This window comes from Entelurus aequoreus, linkage group LG24, assembly GCF_033978785.1.
Source record: "Entelurus aequoreus isolate RoL-2023_Sb linkage group LG24, RoL_Eaeq_v1.1, whole genome shotgun sequence".
NCBI lineage: Eukaryota > Metazoa > Chordata > Actinopteri > Syngnathiformes > Syngnathidae > Entelurus > Entelurus aequoreus.
In genome coordinates this window covers 14,717,841-14,742,789 of record NC_084754.1, presented here as the reverse complement: position 1 = coordinate 14,742,789, position 24,949 = coordinate 14,717,841, and the positions used below count along the sequence as shown (strand labels likewise).

General features: G+C 40.6%; 1 protein-coding gene across 5 annotated transcripts in view; it reads left to right on the top strand.

Moving 5' to 3' along the window:
* Positions 1-22,072, top strand: part of dusp8a (dual specificity phosphatase 8a) — a 73,282-nt gene extending 51,210 nt beyond the window's left edge. For 3 of the 5 annotated variants that reach the window (XM_062035193.1, XM_062035194.1, XM_062035195.1), the window contains exons 4-7: positions 17,691-17,857; positions 17,977-18,136; positions 19,833-19,956; positions 20,163-22,072. In XM_062035193.1, coding sequence (XP_061891177.1) covers positions 17,691-17,857; positions 17,977-18,136; positions 19,833-19,956; positions 20,163-21,348 — 1,637 coding nt within the window. In that variant the 3' untranslated portion in view covers positions 21,349-22,072. Of the gene's footprint in view, positions 1-7,885; positions 8,520-17,690; positions 17,858-17,976; positions 18,137-19,832; positions 19,957-20,162 lie in introns of those variants that run through there. The other 2 variants (XM_062035196.1, XM_062035197.1) reach the window with 2 other exon arrangements.
* The last annotated feature ends 2,877 nt before the right edge of the window (positions 22,073-24,949 follow it).

Sequence of the window (24,949 nt, the reverse complement as noted above, 5' to 3'; positions counted from 1 at the left end):
ACAGTATCAACACAAACAGCCTGCACACACACACACTAGTGCAAAGAGGCACTAATGCATGTGTTTATTGTCTTTTATTTATCGTCTACTCACCCCTAGTTCTGGACACCCCAATTTCTTTGCCTCGTCCCTCCTAACATGATTCAAACACACACACACACACAAACCAATTAACTCATAGTCCTCATCACCCTAACCCCCGCTATCCGGAGAATGACATCGTCCCTTCCTGTGCTAGCTTGACAGATGATCTGTGGTGTTGGATGACTCTCCTGTCGCTGCCTGTCTCAGCAGGAAGGACATGCTCTGCCCAAATATATTCAATTTTAGTATGTTAGCGCCTTGGTTATGAACAACAACAATAACAAAAAAAAAGCATGATTGCGTGTGATGCTGTCACACAGGCGCCATGTCTGAACGCTAAGCTGACCAAAAGGCGCTGAATTACGCTGATAATTTCTGCCTTACAAATTAAATCCTTATTTATAAGTTGCTTAAAATATCCATATAGGGATAATAATGTCTCCATATATGAATCCCTTAACAATAGTAGTACCTCAACTTACGAGCACATTGCATTCCACGACCAAGCTTGTCACTCTATAGGGTTGTACGGTATACCGGTATTAGTATTATAGTACCACGATACTTATGAATCATATTCGGTACTATACCGCCTCTGAAAAATACCGGTACACCACCCCCCCAGCGACAAATAAAGTAAGTTTCTTACAAGTATCATCCCTGCAAGACAAGGAATAGCTAAACATGTTTCACTACACACCGTAACTCACCGGCGTCAAAATGTAAACAAACGCCTTTGGTGGATCTACGCCTAACATCCACTGTAATAATACCAAGTACAGGAGCGTATCTAGTCGATACTAATATGATTACGTTGATATTTTTTGGCATCACAACATCTTCTTTTGCTTTTTTTAAATGCATATTATGTTTATAAACTCATGAAATATGTCCCTGGACACATGAGGACTTTGAATATGACCAATGTATGATCCTGTAATTACTTGGTATCGGATTGATACCCAAATTTGTGGTATCATCCAAAACTAATGTAAAGCATCCAAACAACAGAAGAATAAATGATTATTACATTTTAACAGAAGTGTAGATAGAACATGTTAAAAGAGAAAGTAAGCAGATATTAACATTAAATGAACAAGTAGATTAATAATTAATTTTCTACCACTTGTCCTTAATAATTTTGACAAAATAATAGAATGAAAAATGACACAATATGTTACTGCATATGTCAGCAGCTAAATTAGGAGCCTCTGTTTGCTTACTTACTACTAAAAGACAAGTTGTCTTGTATGTTCACTAATTTATTTAAGGACAAACTTACAATTACAACACAAATATGTTTAATGTACCCCCAAATTTTTTTGTCAAAATAAAGCCAATAATGCTATTTCTTTTAGAAAAGTATCGAAATAATTTTGGTACCGGTACATAAATATTGGTATCGGGACACTACTCTAAACCCCTGCATCTCAATCCCGAAATGAATTAAAATATATTTAATTTGTGCTTGGCCCTCCCATGTTAACATGTGTTTTAAAAAGATTACAAAAAAAACTTTTTTGAGAAGAAATGTTATTTGAAAAACATTCCAATAGCATGTACTAAAAACAAATACAGTAGTTTTATAAAATAATGTAATAATATTGTTCAGCATTTACCTTGGGAAGCAGACTTTTAAAGGTGCTTCTCCATAGTGTAACAATAGGAACTTGGAAAATGTTTATGTTGCAGATGGACATATTTGAGGGACGGACCACAGAGGTCAGAGTTGACAACAAGCAACACGTACTGTATGTCTGTGTACCAAAGGTAATGCTTTACCACCCAGTTTGTTGAGTCAGGACAAGACAGAACAAATTGAAACATGTCAAACACAGCATCTGCAGCTTCTCAATATTTTTATGGATACATGTTCGTCGTCACAATATTTGAGACTGCATGCCGCGCACGCTGGCATGCCAGGTCGGCTCCTAACAGTTAGGACACGTTTTTAATGGTTCGTGACTCTGATTCAATCGTCCGCTTCTTTAATCAATCAATCAATCAAAGTTTATTTATATAGCCTAAATCACAAGTGTCTCAAAGGGCTGCACTAGCCACAACTTCTTCTCCTTCGCACTAACGTTCTTAGTTCCGATGGTGCGAGGGCAAGATTGTGTCGATCTCTGAGCAGTGCTGAAACGCACATGACAACTGTTGAATCAAAACTAATGTTTTTTTTTGTTTGTTTAAACAAAGCAGGAACAATTTAATAACTTGTTATTGCTCTAACTACACAACCCTGTGACAAATACTACAGTACTACTTATGCTCGCAACTTAAAGCATTACAAAGAGTGGAGAGACAGCACATATCTCAAAATACTCGTAAGATGAGGTACAAATATATGACAAATATGTGTATTCAAAACAGCACATTGAACTAAATGTTCACTAATGTTATTTGCTCTCACTATGTTTATGTGTGTTGTCCTCTGATATCAATCAGAGGAGGGGGAAAGGGGGGCTGTCGAGAATGACAGTATCACCTATTTCCGTCACAGCAGGGAACACATGTGCGCCCAATAAAACGGCCTCATGGCTGCCATTTGCTATATCTCAGGCTATAATCCTCCAATTAGCACACCTTCTATTCTGAACCATGTTACCCTTCTGAGGACACGACGAAATGTGAATAAATCGGGGAGATGATGTCACGTGAGTAACTTTGGCAAGTCTCGGTTCAACATCAGTGGGTTCTGTGTAGTACTTTTTTTGTTTGTTTAAAAATGAATAGAAGAACAGTCTGTTTTGATTCTTGACCTGGCCATCTGTTACTATTTGAACATTTCCTTTGCTAAAAGAGAAACAGATTGGTGTCAGAAGTAGGATGGCTAGCTACGATGCTCTGTTAGAAGCTGGACCCCTATGAGATGTACCCCAGAAACGGGGATGATCTGAATGGGGCACCTGTGTCTCGCCTCTGGAAAGAGGAGCGTTTTGGTGTCTTAAAGATTGAGTGTGCAGCTTGCATGTGCTTCTGTTGAACAAAGTGCATTTTTACAAAGCTCATGACCACTAAGTGACCTATTTCATCACACTGCCATCTTTTATCAGCGCTGCACTCATTGAGCAATGACCTCATTTATTGAAGCTGATTTGACCAGTCTAGCACGACATCTCAACCTGAGGCTGAAGGATTTAGACTTGCCTGCACATCCATCAGTCATGCATCTGGAAGACTTCGCTAATCTTCTTCAGCATGCTGTTTACATATAAAAACATGCAATAAAGAAAAGAAAATCCCATCATTTATGGTACACTGTTCATTTTACAACTAAAACTCAGAAGCAGTCATTCTGTAATAGAATTTGCTGTTTTTTTCCACCCCACTCGCTGAACTTGTGGCCTGCATGTTTGTCATTCCATAGTAAAGTACCGAGCGTCTGTGGGCTGTCACATGGTAAATGGCTGTACACCACAAATGTGTTGGAGCTTCATATCTAGACTTCTAGTTCTTCTCTTTTTTCCGTGTGGTTGTTTTTCTACATTTTCATCCTCAGAGACACAACCACACAAGCTTTAACAAATCAGTCTATTCAGAGACTACATTTGGGTTGTGAGGAGGTTTTGAAATATACTTTAATTTACATCTATTGATCTATTAAAATATTAGAGGGACAAGGGGTAGAAAATGGATGGATGAATGGAAGTTAGCTATATTTGAAAGCCAAGTATCCTGGGCAAAATCTAAATTTGATATTACTCAGTTGATTATTATGATTTAGTGTACTTGGGATCCCCATGAGTCCCAAACATTTGACATCAAACCATGGACGCATGGCAGAGATATTAATAAAATATTATTGCATTCTTCCAAACTTGCTCTAAACGAGCCAGTATGATTTTGAGACTTTGAGTCTTAGTTATGTCAACTGGGAGAGGTTTACCCAAAGAGCTTAGCGCAAGTCCACCATTTTTATGCAGCTGTAGTCCAATGTTGTATTCACTAACTTCCTTATTTTTCTTTGTCCTCTTGTTGTGAGGCAGACTGGCTCCTACATGCACATGCATGTTGCCATTTCTAATAAAAAAAAGTAGCATATAGGAGTAACATATATTTGTCAGTACACTTGATATGGAAGCGCTAAAAACTACAACATGGTGGGTACAACGAGGTGGAGGCGCAGTGGAAGGTGGTTTAACCTGCAAGAGCACTTTGGCATGAAACGGCGCATTCTGAAGAGACAGTCGGAAAGCGCCTTGAAGATGGTGTTCAAAACAAAATCAATGCAAAGTGTTGACCAAAGCACCACCATTACATGTTGTAGACCACAAGGAAGTGTTTTAAATCTATAAAAAAATCATAATATGACCCTTTTTAAGAAAAATAGTTGAGTCCACTTGATTCTTTTAAAGAGCAGAACATGATTGAAGCATTTTGATTGAACAAGTAGTAAGCCATTAAGAAAAACAACATTTTGTCAGTTATCCACATTATTATCACGATGAGACCGATGAACACATTCAAATTAATTAAAACCAAATTTATTTGTTTTCTGTGTAGGACAGTGGTGCCCAAACTACAGCCCGCCAGCGTCCAAAATCCGGCCCGCTGGTAGTCCATTGTAAAAAAAAAAAATTATATATATATATATATATATATATATTTTATTTTTTTTATTTATTCTTCTTTTTTTTTTTCAGGCTTTTTAGTACACGAGGAAAGAAAATGCCGAAATCGTTGAGGAAACGTAAAATAGACTCCGAGTGTAGAGTTTTTAAACATCAGTGGACATATTACATTTTTATGTATATATATATATATATATATATATATATATATATATATATATATATATATATATATATATATATATATATATATATATATATATATATATATATATATGTATGTATGTATGTATGTATGTATGTATGTATGTATGTATGTATGTATGTATGTATGTATGTATGTATGTATGTATGTATGTATGTATGTATGTATGTATGTATGTATGTATGTATGTATGTATAAATATATATATATATATATATGTATATATGTATATATATATATGTATATATATATATATATATATATGTATATATATATATATATATATATGTATATATATATATATATATATATATATATACATATGTATGTATGTATGTATGTATGTATGTATGCATGTGTGTAAATGTGTGTGACGTCTGTACAGTCGTCCTAAACCAGGGGTCTCAAAACTTTTTTATATATGTGTATATATATATATGTATATATATATATGTATATATATATATGTATATATTTAAAAAGTTTTGAGACCCCTGGTCTCAAAAAATAGAGTATAAGTCGCATTTTTGGGGGAAATGTATTTGGTAAAACCCAACACCAAGAATAGACATTTGAAAGGCAATTTAAAATAAATAAAGAATAGTGAATAGTGAACAACAGACTGAATAAGTGTACGTTATATGACACCTAAATAACCAACTGAGAACGTGCCTGGTATGTTAACGTAACACATCATGGTAAGAGTCATTCAAATAACTATAACATATAGAACATGCTATATGTTTACCAAACAATCTGTCACTCCTAATCGCTAAATCCGATTAAATCTTATACGTCTAGTCTCTTACGTGAATGAGTTAAATAATATTATTTGATATCTTACGGTAATGTGTTAATAATTTCACACAAGTCGCTCCTGAGTATAAGTCGCACCCCCGGCCAAACTATGAAGGTTTGAGACCCCTGGTTTAGGAAGACTGTACAGACTGTATATATATATATATATATATATATATACAGTTGTGTTCAAAATAATAGCAGTCCCACATCACTAGCAAGATAAACCACTGTTTTTGGTAGAATTTCAACTTCTACACGGCAAGTAAGTTTCTAGAAGGTTTAGTAAAGGTATAGAAAACCAACAGACCCAACAGGCATGACGTGCATGCTGCTGATTCTGTGAAACTGAATCATTTACTGAAAGGGGCGTGTTCAAAAAAATAGCAGTGCTGCGTTCCATCATTGATTATGTGTAAAAAAATATGTTAAACAAGTGGCCCTTATTTTAGGATCAAGGCAACTGACGCTGCATATGCTGGCTGTGCATTTGTCCTTGGAAAAACAGAGTAAAATGGGTCGTTGAAGACACTGTTCAGAAGAAGAGCGTTCTTTGATTAAGAATTTAATAAAAGAGGGGAAATCCTGTAAAGAAGTGCAGAAAATGATAGACTGTTCAGCTAAAATGATATCAAACGCTTTAAAATGTAAGCCAAAACCAAAAAGGCGAGGCAGAAATAGAAAATCGACTATTGGAATGGATCGGAGAATAACCAAAATGGCAAAGACTCAGCCAATGATCAGCTCCAGGAGGATCAAAGAAGATCTAAGATGGCCTGTGAGTACTGTAACAATCAGACCACGTCTATGTGAAGCCAAACTACCAGCAAGAAGCCCCCGCAAAGTCCCATTGTTAAAAAAAAGACGTGTGCTGAAGCGGTTACAATTTGCCAAAGAACACATTGACTGACCTAAAAAGAAATGGCGTAATATTTGAGGACTGATGAGAGTAAGATTGTTCTTTTTGGGTCTAAGGGCCACAGACAGTTTGTCAGACGTCCTGCAAACTCTGAATTCAAGCCACAGTACACGGTGAAGACGGGGAAGCATGGTGGTGCAAGCATCATGATATGGGGATGTTTCTCGTACTGTGGCGTTGGTCCTATTCATCGCATACCAGGGATCATGGATCAGTTTGAGTACATCAGAATACTGGAAGAAGTCATGTTGTTGTATGCTGAAGAGGAAATGCCCTTGAAATGGGTGTTTCAACAAGACAATGACCCCAAACACACCAGCAAGCGAGTAAAATCATGGTTCCAGACAAACAGAATTCAAGTAATGGAGTGGCCAGCACAATCCCCGAACCTTAATCCCATTGAAAACTTGTGGGCTGACATAAAGAATGCTGGTCATGAAGCAAAACCAAAAAATGCAGAGGAATTGTGGAATTTAGTACAATTGTCCTGGGCTGCAATACCTGTCGACTCCATGTGCCACAGATGTGAAGCAGTTATCAGAAACCGTGGTTATGCAACTAAATTATAGTTAATAATTCTAAGAAAAGTTGAATCTGCAAGCCTTTCTTAGTATATACAGTACATTTGAGTTTTGTAAAGAAAAATGGCAACACTGCTATTTTTTGGTTTTATATTTCTTGACTTTCTGTAAAATATTGTCAAATTAAATTACTTTTTTCCAATTTTCTGGCTTTGAAATAGAATGTGCAGTCTCCCCAATGCATTTGGTTTAGGAAGACTGTACAGACGTCACACATATTTACATAAACAATCATTCTTGTCCTTAAACACTGTTGTCAATCATAGTTTCACAGTTCAAAACTTCAAAAACAAGTTAAAAGGAGTTATAAAAGATGCAAATTTCATGCAGTGTCCTCACCAAATAACACCAAACTAGTTAAGTCATGTAGTAGTTGTGTTTATCTGCTTAAGTACCGATTGGCCCCTAACCTTTCCCCAATAGAGGCCTACTCTGCAGCTCAGCCCCTGAGGTGGCCACATATTTGTTGGCTGACTAAAGAATGTGGTTACATGCCTTGGACATTAGGTATGACGGAGCGCTGGCTTCAGTGGAGAGGGGAGTGTGCAAAGGAGGTAGCGAAGAAGGAGGGGAGGGTCAGAGTCTGGCCTCACGGCAAGTGAGCTCATTCACCCTCCAAGCTCGAAGAGAGCGAGCGGCGTCGTCATCCCTGGTTTGCAGGGGGAGGGAGGGAGCGGAGGAGGAGGAGTGTACGCTGGCGAGAGAGCGAATGAGAGACAGGCGGAGTGGAGCCGCACAACAATAGTGGGCTGCTCTTCTTGCTGTGGACTCACTGAGAAAGAGAAAGCCCTCACTAAGACACTCTCAGACCATCTGCAGGCAGAATACAGCTGCTGCAGTCAGGCTGGAAAACTCACTCGTTTTTATCTTTGCTTTCTCTGCCATTCTTCACAAAACCACACACACCTACTAAATATTTGTAGAACAGCCATTTCTGGGATTTTTTGCAATTTGGCCACGTGCGGACCAGGTTGAGGTGCTGTTATTTTTCTTGCACAAGCTCCCTTCTTTGAGGGTCACTTCCAAGGCCCTGGATTTGACCAGCGTGGACTCTCATATTGAGCTGTTTGGGATTTTTACATACTGTCTTCGGAAAAGACTATTTTTGGTGTGATAAGGTATCGCTCCATCCCTGCAAAAGCCGAGCGTTTCATCTGGTGTGTGTGTGTGTGCACACATAAGCCGGAGTGTGTTCTGGGGGATGCCGCTAGATGTGGTGATATCCCCAGCTGAGGATCGTTTTTGGCCGGACTTGCAGTGCACAGACATGAGGCTGAAGATCAGGGTCCGTCGGATGAAGGAGGGGAGAGAGCTACGAGGTGTGTACCCACCTGGACACAAGACAAGTGTGTTTTTAGGTGAATGAGTGCCTACTTGCTGTCAAATGTGAGGTCTTAGAATGCTGTTCGGATGATTATTTTTGCACAGACTTATTCCGTTTTAACTTTAAAGTAGAAAGGTTCTGGATCAGTTCTAGAATATGCACACACATTGAGAAGATCCTGCCAACAGTTTTCATTTAGAAATGCAATAATAAGAAGAAAGAGGATTAGGAGTATGACATCATGAAGATGCAATGAAGAGTAAAGAGGAAGGAAAAAGGTTTGAGGGTGGGAACGAGAGCTTTGACATCGTGTTCATGCTCTTTCAGTTTGCGGTCATTGAGATGTAAAACTGTCTCAAAAGCGCCATTCTCTTTCTTCTTGCCTCTTCTTTGCAGTCCTACTCTGTGCTCTTAGCCACTTTTGAGAAGATTATGTTATCATTGTGTGCGCAACGTGCACTGCAGGTGTCAAACACAACACCATTTCACACTGAGCCATGAGGCTCACACAAAAACACACGTGTTTTCATAATCCTGTAACATGAATACATTAATAGGAAAATATATTTGTTGGGGGGTATTCCCAGAAAATGTTATTTTAGTACATTCCGCATGGCAGTTTTGATTATAGCAGACTTCATTACATCGGGGATTTCCTCTACTTAACTTCCCTATACTTAACTTCCCTATACTACCCAGTATTAGCCGAGACGGTTAATACCATATTTTTCGGACTATATGCCGCTACGTTTTTCCTACGCTTTGTAACCTGCATCTTATAAAACAGTGTGGCTATTTTGTGGATTTTTCTTCGCTGACGGCCATAATGTTTTGTATTCAACAAATAGCTTTCATAAAACACTGACAAAGACACTGAAAAAGTGTGGTATTGTTTGTGTTATGACTCTATCCTTCGGACGAGTTCGCTCACTACAGGTGCTGCAGGTTGAACGTCCACAGTATTTCTTTCCGTTTAAAACCAAAAGTATAAGTTCCGTCTACTAGTCACCCATAGCGTTTTACTCGTGTGGGTTCTTCATTCATCATTCCAAGCAACGTTTCACCAAAGTTTTACCTTACAACTAACATAATTCATTCTTACCAAACCATCACATGTTTGATAGTATTGTTTTCATGCATATTTTGTATGTGCTATCGTAATGTCATTGAGCTAGCGTCGTTAGCACTAGCTAACATGTTAACATGTTTACAAATGTCTATGTTAATATTATCAACTTACAAAAGGCATTCTTTTTGTATTGTTTCAGTTTCACAAATTCCTCAGTAAATTCACCAAAACCTCACCCTGGAGTTATTGATTCTGTTTAGCTGATTGGAGAGCTAACTTCCGCAGCTAGCGGGTTCATGACGATGACTTCTGTTTTGTTTGATCAGCTGTTTTACTGCCGTATTACAGACACCAATTGGACACAATTAAGGCAAGTAAATAAACATTTACAGAATAATTCTGTGTAAATAACTCATTCCACAACATATTATTTATTTATATATATATATATATATATATATATATATATATATATATATATATATATATATATATATATATATATATATATATATATATATATATATATATAGGGCTGCAACTAACGATTCATTTGATAATCGATTAATCTGTCGATTATTACTTTCGATTAATCGATTAATAATCGGGTAAAAGAGACAAACTACATTTCTATCCTTTCCAGTGTTTTATTGGGAAAAAAACAGCATACTGGCACCATACTTATTTTGATTATTGTTTCTCAGCTGTTTGTACATGTTGCAGTTTATAAATAAAGGTTTCTAAAAAATAAAATAAAATACAGTAAAATAAAATAAATAAATAAAATTGCCTCTGCGCATAGCATAAATCCAACGAATCGATGACTAAATTAATCGCCAACTATTTTTATAATCGATTTAATCGATTAGTTGTGCAGCCCTAATATATATACATAACTGTGGCTTATAATCCGATGCAGCTAATATACAGAAAAGCATTTTTTCCTTCTAAAATTTAGTGGGTGCAGCTTAAATACCGGTGCGCTCTGTCGTCCAGAAAATATGGTAGTTAATATATTTTGTCTATCTTAAACCCCACTAGACACAAGTGCAACAATTGGGCAACACAAATGGCAACTTCCTTTAAGCCAGGGGACATGTCTCAAAAGTGTCAAAATATACTTTTTTTCAATTTCCCATTTATGATCAATTCAGGCCTACATATATAGTTGCTGCTAGAGGTAGTTAAATTAAGTCATGTGGTTAAAACGTATTTCTAAAGGGAATACTTGGTCACCCAGTTAATTGGGTTAGAGACCCCTGTATTACATCATCCTAAAACAGCAGTTTATCACTGTGACATTTCTGTTCACTAAATAGAGGAGGATACTTCAGTCTCAACTCGGCGCCTACTTAAAAAGCGATGACATCACCCTGTGGACTGTCAATCTCAACTGTTCTGACACAATCAGACATCAATCACCCACTGTGCCCTCTAAACACACACCCTCATCCCTTCTTGTGGCTGCAATTCAAGCCTTTGTGGAGCCCAGGGGGACGTGTGTGTAATGATGTCATGTTCGGGGGGGGAAGGTGGGGGTGCACACATTGAAATGCTAATGTACCCTCGTAGGGTTGAGGGGACAGCTGGAGGGGCACACAGGATGGCGTCATGTCTCTCCTGATATGAACCACAAGAGGAGTGCTGTGGAGGGGTGCGGGGTGGCCATTCACGCAGATCAATGCTTGCAGGTTGTGTGTCTACATGTGTGTGTATTTGTGTGTGTGTCCATTAACGGGAGACTGAAAGCCATAGAGGGGCTTGAACGGGAGAGAAGTTTGCATTGATAAAGCAGTCCATTGTAAATGGGAGTGATGATGTAACATTCAGAACCGTGGTGTGTATCTCTGTCCAAAATGGTCGAGCATTCGTCTTTAGACTGGGATCCAAACATCTGCTACTTCTGTATAGCCAGATGCCCTCTTTGAAAGTGACTAATAAGTACGTTTGCTTTAAGAAATGACGGATGAGGAAAAGCTCCACTCTCACTGGGGAAGGAGGGAGTGAAACGGCAGTTGCATAAGTGATGAAACGGTGGGGAAAAAGGAAGTCACCGCTGGCGACACACTGCCCCCTTTTCCCGGATCTGTAGTCGCCTTTTTAGACCCGGTGTGTTCACAGTTGGGTTCGTCACATCCTGAGAGTATTTTCCAGCGGTGCACGGCGTCAAAAAAGAAAAGGTTCAGCAGTATTTAGAATGCACTCTTCTGTAGAAGGCAGCAGTTGTTGATATTGGCGCTACACAAATATGTGTTGATGTGTAAAGTAGAAACATGTCATGCTTGGCTGGTGATCATACCGCACTGATGATGAACTAATCCTTCCCACTTGACCTTCTGATGTCATGTTGGGAGACAGCTGGGCGGGTGTGTGTGTGTGTGTGTGTGTGTGTGTGTGTGTGTGTGTGTGTGTGTGTGTGTGTGTGTGTGTGTGTGTGTGTGTGTGTGTGTGTGTGTGTGTGTGTGTGTGTGTGTGTGTGTGTGTGTGTGTGTGTGTGTGTGTGTGTGTGTGTGTGTGTCACAGGGTATTTCAAATGACCTCATTATGAGTCCTCAGTGTGTTTGAGTGGGTTTTCTCTTCGATCAGGACTATTACACGTGTCATCTTTTTTCGTAGACTGTAAGTCTGTGTGCGTATGGGTAGACTGTAAAAAGTGTTGTGGTAAATTCCCAGCTATGAAATATCTTCACATCAATTTACTATAACTGTGGTTTTACAGTAACCAGTGTTAATGTTGTTGACTACTAATTTTCATCATAGATGAAGTGGCGACTTGTCCAGGGTGTACCCCGCCTTCCGCCCGAAGGCACCTGGGATAGACTCCGGCATCCCCCGCGACTCAAGAGGGACAAGTTGTAGAAAATGGATGAATGGATGCATATCATATAACAACCTATTTTCCCTGGCGAAAATGAGACGATAACGACCGGATTTTCCGGACTATAAGGCGCACTTGAAATCATTTTTTCTCTCTCAAAACTCGACAGTGTGCCTAATAACCCGGTGCGCCTAATGAACGGAATGATTCTGGTTTTGCTCACCGACCTCGAAGCAATTTTATTTGGTATGTGGTGTAATGATAAGTGTGACAAGTAGATGGCAGTCAAACATAAGAGATACGTGGTAAGAGGTATGATGCAATATCACTCACGTAAACAACACCAACATTTTATATGTTCCATTGAGAATATAGAACATTACACACGGCACTCAAAAATCTATCAAAATGTTTTAGTATGAATTTGGTAAGCTATGAAGTCGCTGCGCTTGGTGGATTGTCGGTGCATTAAACATACGAGTGTTATGTTGGTGTGTGTAAAAGGTAAGACATTGTCTGGCGTTTTGTTTTGCAATATTATTCAAAAGCAACTTTTCTTACCTTCTGTTACCTGCTGATCTGTATTTGGGATCCTCATAAATAGTGAAAAATTGCGCGCTTCCGCCTTTGGTGTCCGTACCGACGACGTAGTCGATAAGCTTCTTCTTTTTCTCTATCTTCTTGTTATGTGACATTCATCCTCCGCTGTTGCCATTTTTAATATAAAGTAGTGTAAAGTTCTTACTTATATCTGTCAGTAAACTCGCCATGAAAGCCCTAAAACATACCGGTGTAGTGAGCTTACTTTATTCACCCAAGGAACTTTAGTTATTAGAGTTCCGGTCGGACGTTCTTTTAAGGGACACATTTCCGGCCTTGTTGTTGTTTCCAGATGAGGAGATGCTGCTCTGTTATTGATTTAAGTAAAGTCTGAAAGTTATTAAAACAGTTAGCTCCATCTTTTGACACTTCTTCCACTCCCGTCCTTGCACGCTACACCGCTACAACAAAGATGACATGCTACGGTATTAGTCGTAAGCTAGTTACGGCAAGAGATCAGCATCTGCATAGCTTATGAGTTTGTAATGCACAATACAATGCGATAGGACACCAATCTGTACTGACTAAAAACATGAACACTCATATTACACTATCTGTAAAGTATTAGCCCACATTCATGTTTTGTTTGTACACCGCTAGCCAGACAGTGTGTGAACAGTAGTTGTAATAACAAGCATGACGTACTGCGTGTATCATGACCAATATAAAGTGTGACTCACTCGATAGACAGTTGTCTGTTTGGTGCAGCTGGCCAGGCAAGTTTTTTCAAGTTGATTTTGGGTAAGCACGGCATATTTGTTGGTATAGCTCGGCTCCAAGTTCCACATTTACAGCGCAAAGTCACGTCGACTTCACTCTCTCGGCTTCCGTCTGCTCCAAGATTTCAGTCTCTTCTTCGTGCTCGCTTCTTTAAGTAGCAGTTCATCCTCTGTATATTCAGCTTCAAAAAGATTAGGTTGTGAATCCCCATTTAAGCAAAAATAATGTTGTTTTTTTTTCAATTAAGTTTTCAGTCATATATGCCACGAGTAAAACACACCCGCGTTTGTTTCCGGAAGTAGGAACACACATGTGAATAAGTTCTAGTAATGCATAAAATGACCAAAAGTCGGTAAATATTGTACATATTACATATTGTTATGAATGTTGATGGAGGGTTTTGAAGGCTACAACGGTGACTCCCATTAGCTGCATTTTGCAAGCGTTTTTTATCATCTTTAGAATCATTAATAAAAGACGAATGTGTTCTTGTATCTCTTAATAATTGTGAACAATTGGCAAAATAAAATAAAAAAGTGCAGTTGCCCTTTTAGAGACAAATCAATTTAGCTTTACAGTAATTTCTTGTCTACGAGGGCTTTGATTACTGTGATTTACTGTGAAATATCAGTTAATTGTTGTAAAATATAAGGGTATCGTAATTGTTTACAATCATTTCTTGTATTGTTGCAGTATATTTTGAAGACAGTATTTTACTGTGAAAAAATGTGTAATCACAGTAATTATTCAAGTGTAGTCGTGAGGGAGTATGTGCGTTCCTTTCACAGCGTCGTGTGTTAGTATCCAGAAAACACACAAGGGGGGGACGCCGCCAGCCAACTGTCACCGCTGTCCTTCCTCGTTGTCATGACAACTCATAGCAGGGAGGAAGGTCAGGTGACAGGGTGACAGTAACACGCTATCGGCTTGTGTGACCTACGTCCGTTGACGAGCAGGGAGGTGTTGGTAATTGGGTTGACGTCAGGTTTCGGCCCTCTAAAACAACACGGGCTGCACGTCTCTTATCTCTGATTGAGGCGCTGCATTCCTGGATCCGTCACTCATTCTTTGGAGTGGTTTGTCATGTTTATCCAGCCCAGCATGAGGTCAGCTTTACTGCCGTCAATCCAGACACGCATATAATTGTAATGGCCAGAATATTTTTAGTCCAGCTCACTTCCTAACACACACTTTCTCCCCACACTTGTGCTGAATAAACACACTGTGTGTGTGTGTGTGTTTGTGTGCACACTGTGGAACGTCCTGTCTTGTGTACTTCTAACAAACTCTCCAACAGTGTTCTCACGTAGAAAAGGGAAATGGTTGCTGTGTGACATGAGCGGTTTTCCTGTTGTTTTAGTTGCCTCTGCATTCCAGTCCAATGCAGGCAACTATAGGATCCCGGGGGCAAGACCGCGTGAGGCCGAATAGATGATATATGGCGTCATATTTACAAACCACTTATCTTATCATTTGTTCCGCATTCATTCATCCCCTCACTCCCTCATGCCGGGAGGAGCACTGATGTCATCTCTCCGCTGGTTGCCATTAATAGCAGCAGATTGACAGGGGATCCACATTGCACGTAAAGTGGCAGAGTTTTCCTGAACAATGATTTTAAGCTCCATTTAAAACACTTCCTTGTGGTCTTAGACAAAATATATATTGTATATGCTTTGGTGAAAATCTTACGTACATTTTGCTCCAAAGTCATTTTTATAGTGCATACATTGTAGTTTTTCTTAGTCTTATCTTTTGAAAATGTACATATTTTAAATATATATATTGAAGTTGTCGCCGCTATTATCTTTTTCAGACATGATCGAAAATAAACTTCAGAATCAGTATATAATCAGGGCTGTCAAACTCATTTTGGCTCAGGCCGGACTATTAAAATCATGGCATTAAACCTAAAAAAAAAGACAACTTCAGATTGTTTTCTTTGTCTTACTTTGGCCAAATATAGAACAAACACATTGTGAAAAGATTACAATAAAAATGTAGTGGCAGCGGTAAAGTTTAGATCCATGAAGGAAAGAAGAAAGTGAATGAATGTTTGTAACCGAATGCATAAAAATGTGTTTTCTTTTGTATTATTTTTTTTTGTGAATGTTCCCTCCGGGTACTCCGGCTTCCTCCCACCTCCAAAGACATGCACCTGGGGATAGGTTGATTGGCAACACTAAATTGGCCCTAGTGTGTGGAAGTGAGTGTGAATGTTGTCTGTCTATCTGTGTTGGCCCTGCGATGAGGTGGCGACTTGTCCAGGGTGTACCCCGCCTTCCGCCCGATTGTAGCTGAGATAGGCTCCAGCGACCCCGAAGGGAATAAGCGGTAGAAAATGGATGGATGGAAGTAATGTTTATGACAACTTTTTCCCAAAACACAATATAGAATGTGAGATATAACAGGATAATGCATACATTTATCATTTGTTTTCAAAACACAAAAAAGTGGGACCCCAAAAATGTACTCTGGGACCCCATTTTTGTGACTTGATGGGGTCCCTGGGACCCCATTTTGAACATTCCTAGCGCCAACACTGATGGTGTATTGTTGCATGCAAAACAGCAGCAGGCGACTGTGGCCTGCGGGCCGGTTCTAATACTAATCAAATATCATCCCGGGGGCCATAGTTAATTCGGCCCGCGGGCCTTGACTTTGACACCCCTGATATAGATTCACCCAGTCAATATAATAGGTACACCTGCACACTCTCTGATCGATTCAGTCTGCATTTAAAAAAAGCTGCTTTTAGCAGCATTTATGTCACTGCATGTTGCACGTTATTATGCACATGTCAAGGTTAGATGAAAATAATATTTATCTGACCTTTTTTTGTGTTTCCTCATAGCATGGAGGAGGTGGAGGAGCTCCTCCCTCTCTCTGGCTGAGAGCTTTACTTAACGTTCAAATAAGCACATCCACCTCGCTGTCACGTCACAACGTAGCCGGACGCAAACCGAGGCATCCAAAACTGCGTGCGAGCTCACGCCAAAACGCATGAACCTTATGATCGGACGCTCATCCAACATTGTAACAACATTCATGAGTCAGAAAGGACTAAATTAATTTGTCTACGGGGAGTCGGAGGTTTGCCTTAGTTGACACATTTTTAATTATTTCTGCTTACCTGCTTTACTTTGTTACTATGAGTTCTGCTGACATGATGCTGTGTGTGTGTGTGTGCGTGTGTGTGTGTGTGTGTGTGTGTGCGCGCGCCTTTCAAGCAGCACTTTGCCGTGTGTGCATCTTTTGCACACTGGTGTCATGTCTTCCTCTCGCTCTGTGGACGTACATGCGCACTGTGTCCCAGATTGGTCCAGTTGAAACAAGATTAAGTGCTAATCTTGATAGTTCCTTAAAAGCATCCCCCTAGTTTTCTCTACGAGGTCATTACCCACACAATATACACACACACCACCTCTTCCCCTGTGGTTATACAACCATAGGGCTGCAGAGTCTTGCACAGAACTGTCGAGAGTCATTGAGAGTGAAAGAGTGTGTGTTCTCAGGTTGACTCTTTAGTGTGTGTTAGTGCCTTGTTAGTGTGTGTGTACAAGGGGTCACACTGTGCGCTAGTCAGCGGGATGTTACTGGGCCTCTGTCCTGGCCCTGCACCTGTGGCCTCTCTCATTCCCTCAGCCTGACGCAATGCACTTCTGCAGGACATGAGCTCATGCAGGAAACAGAGCCACACACACACAGGCAGACACACACACACACATATACACATATGCCAAAAGTGGAGCCGCCTGCCTCTTAAAGGGCCAGACAAGCACATTCCTGGCCACCCTGCAGTAACCTCACACAGAAGAACAAGAGAGAGTCTTCTCAGGACTCAGACATGGTAGCCTCTGGAAGTCTACAAGTTGTTTACTCAGCTAATGGTGGCGGATTTATTTGACTTCGGAGACCTTGCAGGAGTCCAATTATGCTGCGTGATATGTTGAAAACCATTAGAGGAACTAAGCGATTCTGTCATTCTTTTTATGCAGGGGGCTTTGCTGCGTTCTCCTCCTGCTTCCCCGGCCTGTGTGAAGGGAAGCCAGCCACTGCTCTTCCTATGAGCTTGTCCCAGCCCTGCTTGCCTGTGGCTAATGTCGGACCCACCCGCATCCTGCCACACCTCTACCTGGGCTCTCAGAAAGACGTCCTCAATAAGGTTTGCGGACTTCTACTACAGCAACAAATGCGATACTTGAGATAAATGTAACGGCAATGCTGAATTGGATTCAATTAAGTAAGGCTGCAACCTGATGTGATGTTGACGTGTGTGTGCAGGATCTGATGCTTCAGAATGGTATCACGTACGTGCTGAACGCCAGCAACACCTGCCCCAAGCCGGACTTCATCAGTGAGAGCCACTTCATGCGCATCCCAGTGAATGACAACTACTGTGAGAAACTGCTTCCTTGGCTGGACAAAACCAACGAATTTATTGGTAAGCTGAAAGATTATCATGTGGACAGTAAATGTTGGTATCGATCCGATATCAAGGGAACACAGGGTAGTATCAGCCACTCTGTTACTTTTGACTTGAAAATCTTTAAAGTCATGCATGCAATGCTGTGAACAATACAACTCGGTTGTCAAAGTTAACGCGTTACTGCATATAATTAAAGACAAAAATTGCATGAATCACGTATAAACACAGATTAATCTCGCAGTTTATTTTTGACCGCACATGCTCTTATACCTTACCCTTTGCATGGTAACCTGAAAGCTATATGGGGTTTAAGTGGGGCGCTATACAGTCAGTGATCAGGTCAGTTAATACGTCAGTGGAAATATGAGTGGGGGGACTCTGATTGGTGTGCCAGTTGGTAAATAACGTTTCAAAATAAACCTTGATAAAACTGGTGTGTTTTGAACAAATACATGTAGTGCATTAAAATAACACTCCTGTATGACATTCTGACAAGAGCATTACATTTGTGTCTAAATGGTGGGCTCATTTTTTAAGTTCCTTTAAATTATACAAGCAAATAATTGTGATTAATCCAAATTTTAAAACAGCACTAATGCAAATGTATAAAAAAATCAAACATACCGTAATTTCCGGGCTATAGAGCTCACCGGTATTTATTTTTACATATATTAGCCACACCGCAGCATATATAAGCCGCAGATATGTACCATTACGAAATATTTTGTAAGTGTTTATTTACATACCTTAATTGTTTCCAAACAGTGCCTGTGACACAGCAGTAAAACGGCTGATCAAACAAAACAGAAGTCATCGTCATGGACCCATTAGCTCTCCAATAAGCTAAACAGACTCAATAACTCCCCAGTGATGTTTTGGTGAATTTAAAAAACTGAAATTATACAAAAAGAATGCCATTGAAATGCAATAATACTAACACAGACACTTGTAAATGTGTTAGAATCTTTGCTAATGCTAACAATGCTAGCTTGATTACATTACGGTAGAACCTGAATGCAAGTGGGATAGGCTCCAGCCAGGCCCGCAACCCCGAGAGGGACAAGCAGTAGAAAATGGTTGCATGGAGAACGTACAAATATGCATGAAAATACACCTACAGACATCACACGTGACGGTTTAGTAAGTATGGGTTGTTCTAGTTATATTGTAAAACTTATAAACCGTTGCTTGGAGTGATGAATAAAGAATACTTTCGAGCAGAAACGCTATGGATGTTTATACTTAGAGTTCAAGAAACAAAACAGAAAAGTACATTTTCAATCCGCAGTACCTGCAGTTAGTGAACTCGTCCAAAAGATGGTGCCATAACACAAACAATAACACTTCTTTTCAGGGTCTCTGTTGGCGTAATATGAAAAGTATTTGTTGAATACCAAACATTATGGCCGTGATCATAGAAAAATGCGTAAATTAGCCACACCGTTTCATAAGCCGCAGTAGTCCGAAAAATTTGGTAAACAAAGCAAATACTGACGCTACCCTTGGTATCAATAAAGTTATTTAAATTGTTCAAACCCAGCTTTATAATCACGTAAGGTCACATAATGTTGTACATACTGTACACAGCAGATCTTTTTCCAGGAAACGTCAGCCTTCTTACAGTTGGAGTCGATTGTCACCCGACTTTGTGCTGCTGGTGTTGTGTGTATCAGTGCGCAACTTAACGCAACCTGTTGGTTTCCTCCGACAGACAAAGCTAAGGTGTCGAACTGCAGAGTCATTGTGCACTGTCTGGCCGGAATCTCGCGTTCAGCGACCATCGCCATAGCGTACATCATGAAGACAATGGGCCTGTCATCAGACGACGCCTACAGGTAAACTTGCTCTAAGGTGTCAAGTGTGTTAAAGAGGCAACTGATTATTGTATGACAAGAACTGAGAAGTGGTAGAGGTGCTCGAGGTTATGTACAAAAGGCTGTGCCTCGTCAGGCTGAGCAGGATTATGCAGCCAAACCGTCAACTAGAATGATCAAACTGTTTGCCTTTTCTAATGCAATCAAACTGTGTTTCCCTCTGCCAGGTTTGTGAAGGACCGAAGACCATCCATATCCCCCAACTTCAACTTCCTGGGCCAGCTGCTGGAGTTTGAGAAAGAACTGCGACTACTCCAAGCTTTGACTTCCAGCGCCGATGACAAGATGTCAGACAGCAACTCCAAGCTCAACGCTGAGCTTAACGGGGTCAACTCGTGTTTCGAGATGAACGGTTTCCAGAGCAACTATGACTCATTGGTGGCAGAAAAGCCGCCAGAGCCCAAGATAGCATTGCCCACCTCCCTCCAGCAAGGCTTCAATGGCTTGCACCTTTCTGCAGAGAGAATTATGGACACCAACCGTCTGAAACGCTCCTTCTCTCTGGACATTAAATCTGTGTACTCCCCTAACAGTCCACATTCTGCTGGCATGGCACCAACACACTCTGAAGACGTCCCCAAGCTGTGCAAACTGGACAGCCCAGAGACAGGCACCTCCAATGGCGTCTGCTCCCAGTCCCCCATCCTGAACAGTCCCTGCTCTTCTGACTCGCCCTTCCCCTCGCCTGGCAGTGTCGGCACCGTTGGCGGTCTGGGGCACGGAGGAAGCGAAGGAGTCCATCGGCCTGGTTCTTCGTCATCCAGACCGAGAAGAAAACACAAGCACACCTCTGGAAGTTCACCAGCCCATTTCCAGCAACAGCTGTCCCAATCCCTCAGCCTGTCTCTGGACCAGAAGAGTCCAAGCATGGATGAGAACCTAAAGGGTTCCCTGCTTCTGTCACTGCCCTCCGTTGGATCCGAGGCCATGTGGACCAAACATAGAGACACCGTCCAAGCCACCACCCCCGTCACTCCTGTCACCCCCACCACCGACGCCCCCTGGCACTTTGGGGCGGAAGAAGGGGGCGAGATGGAGCTCGGCGGCGGGGGGGACGGCGGGCGAAGCGAGCCTTCTTTGAGATTCGGGAGCAGCTCTGCATATGTGGCGTTCGGGTGCAGCGAGGGAGTGCGGTTACAGGACAAACCTCCCAAGGAGAAGCAGCGAGACTTCACGTCGTCCTCCAACGTGCCCAATGTGGGCGGGTCGTCGGCGGAGAAGCAGTTCAAGCGTCGCAGCTGTCAGATGGAATTCGAGGAGGTCATCTCAGAGACGCGTTCTCGAGAAGAACTGGGGAAGATCGGAAAACAGTCAAGTTTCTCTGGGAGCCTTGAGATCATTGAGGTATCCTGACACGTAATGGACAACTCTGTCCACACCTGCTTGCAGGGCGGAAAGAACATTATTTTCTTCCCCCTCATAGGCAGCGTTCAAGACTACGAGTGAGAGACGGACTAAGCGAAGGTTAGCAAGCTGGACAGAGACGAGCTGCTGACCAGAACCTTATTGAACTCTCTAAAGGCCTGCAGGCACCGGAACCTTTGAGGTGTGTCAGGTTGCATCTTCTAGAATAACTCGGACACCAGTGCAGCCCTAGTCCCAGGACTCGTGATCTGCGCCGGAATGGTCCGACAGCCTCAAAAAGCTCATCCTAACGTTGTCCTCGACATTTAGCGGAGGCCTTGACGGCACAAAGCACGTCGACGCCACTCGTCCGCTCTCCTCCAAAACCGATGCCTCCCAAACAAAGACCTCAGCATCTCACCAGTCACCCTAAAGCACAGCCTGTCCTTTGTTTGGCGCGTCAGCCGCACCCTCCCTGCCTTTGCTCCTTGTCACCACTAGTGGTCACCACTGAGCATGCACCATGAAAGGCTGGCAACAGAAAACTCTATTATACAACATGAATATATATGTATAGCAATTTTAACGGGATTTTTATTTTGCTTTTAATTTATTGTTCATTCTGGTAATGAGAAATAATATAATGTTTGTGGATTGATTTCATTTTTTTCTTATTATTTGCTGTATGGTATTTATACAACACATACAAATACACACGGATTCAAGCAAGCAATATGTGCAGTTCCTTTCTTGGGGGAGTGATTATGACTTGGATGCACTTTTCTGTTCAGCATGGCGGGACGTCTTAAACGTATTAACCCTTTTTTCTGCATGCATAACGACGACTTTATGCAAAGCGTACGCACAGTTTTTGATAGAAGCTCCTTCCCACACAACACGCACCCTACACTGTATGCACTTATTTTTTACACACACACACACACACACCTTTTTCTTTCCTTCTCAGGGGATGCTTGAGTGAGCCAAGGCCAGCACACGTCAGCACAACATGGAAGCACCCTCACTTTCTCTTTTTATTTCCCCGCTGCTTGGATTTAAACCCACGTCCACCACGAGAAAGTGTGTACCTGTTGCCAGATGCTTATTTATTATCACGGTGTTGGTCTTTTTGACCCACGACTGGCGTTTTATTTACAATTCCTTCCTTTTGCCCGCGACTCAATCATGAACGCTCCCGAAATCCCTCCTCCGTGTTTTTAAAATGGTTGTTAGCATTATTTATGATATTATGTAAAAAAAAATAAAAAAAATATGATGCAGGCTGTCTCATTTGCTAAATCTGTTGTTATTGAATTATTATTATTATTATTATTATTGTAAATAGCGACATGGAAGAACACTGATGAGTTTTTAAAAGAAAATCCTGACACTTAGGCTGCTTGATGCTAAAAAAAAATGAATACCTCAGGTTTTATTGAAAGGCTTTTCTTTCTTTCCCCTGTACGAGTTTTGTGAAAATGAGACAAAATACAGACGTGACAAAATACAAACTTCTTCTTGTGGTTCTTTTTTATTCTCGCTATTTCAGGCCGGGGAGGGGAATTCCTTTGAAAGGCTCGTCCTTTATGATGACATCTCCACCCCTGGAGTCTTGCTGCTATTGATTTTGTGTTTAACAAACTCCACTCTGACCACAAAACAACAGCGTCATTGATTTTTCTGCCTTTAATTGTGCTAAATGTCACATGCTTCCCTGTCCTGATGGGAGAGTCAACTATTTCAGAAGAATACCATATTAGGGCGCACCGGATTATAAGGCGCACTGCAGATGAATGGTCTATTTTTGATCTTTTTTCATATATTAAGTGCACCGGATTATAGGGCGCATTAAAGGAGTCTTTTTTTTTATTTTTTTAAATGGTCTACATAACATGTAATGGTGGTTCTTTGGTCAAAATGTTGCATAGATTGTTTTACAGATCATCTTCAAGACGCTTTCTGACAGTCTCTTCCGGATGCGCCGTTTTGTGGCCGATCTTATTTACGTGGCTCACCTTCGACACCGTCTTTTCCCTGTCATCTTTGTTGTAGCGGTGTAGCGTGCAAGGACGGGAGTGGAAGAAGTGTCAAAAGATGGCGCTAACTGTTTTAATGACATTCAGACTTTACTTCAATCAAGCAGCATCTCCTCATCCGGAAACAACAACGCCGGAAATATGTCCCGTAAAAAACCGTCCGACCGGACCTATAATAACTTAAGTTCCTTGGGTGAATAATGTAAACTCACTACACCGGTATGTTTTAGCGCTTTCATGGCGAGTTTACTGACAGATATAAGTAAGAACTTTACACTATTTTATATTACAAATGGCAACAGCGGAGGATGAATGTCACATAAAAAGATAAGAGAAAAAGAAAAAGCTTATCAACTACGGTGTCGACACGGACTACAAAGGCGGACCTGCGCAATTTTCCAGGATTTATGCAGATCCCAAATACAGATCAGCAGGTACCAGAAGGTAAGAAAAGTTGCTTTTGCATAATATTGCGAAACAAAACGCCAGATAATGTCTCACCTATATACAATATATATATATATATATATATATATATATATATATATATATATATATATATATATATATATATATATATATATACAATAACATATACCCCCATTATTTATAATTTACTTTTTACTTTTTAAATTATATCTCAATTCTGTACACTGCTGCTGGAATTTTAATTTTCCTGAGGGAACTCTCCTGAAGGAATCAAAGTACTATATTTCTCTCTGTGTACCTTACACACACACCATAATAATACTCGTATGTTGAAGCACATCAAGTGGTTGCGGCTTCATCGCTAATCAAAGTCGTACTAAAAAATGTTGATAGGTTTTTGAGCGCCGTGTGTAATGTTTTATATTCTCAATGGAACATTCAAAATGTTGGTGTTGTTTACTTGAGACATATTGCCATCGTAGTGGTAATATACACTTATCTCTTATGTTTGACTGCCATCTACCGGTCACACTTGTTATGACACCATGTACCAAATAAAATAGCTTTGAGGTGGGTAAACTCAACCAAACATATTCCTCACATTAGGCGCATCGGGTTATAAGGCACACTGTAGAGTTTTGAGGGGAAAAAAGGATTTTAAATGTGCCTTATAGTCTGGAAAATACGGTATACTAATTCACAAAGTTTCCGCATGTTCTTTACCGAGCAAAACATCATATTGCAGTAGAATTGGGTGGAAGACAATCATGGGAAAATGAAGACATCCCTTCAATTAAATGATTCTCCTTTTCAGTTATTTTATACCACAACGTAAAAATCGAACCTCACGTCCACATGCACTGCAGATCCGTTCCGATTTGATGCTCATATGAGACCCGAACAATCCGGGTATTTTTCCAAATCCAACCCAGGCCTTTTTTTCATATGTGCCTAAGCTAGTAGGGACAATGTTTTCCATCGCTGAAACAAAGACAGCAAAAATGTCAGCACATGTGGTTGCAAAATGTGTCATGGGGCTGACACAAGGACACTGCAATAATATCTCAAAGGTAAGATTTATTTTTTTGCTACAGAAAAAGTAAATGTGCATCAATAGGACATGTTAATATGTTGTCAGTAAAGTG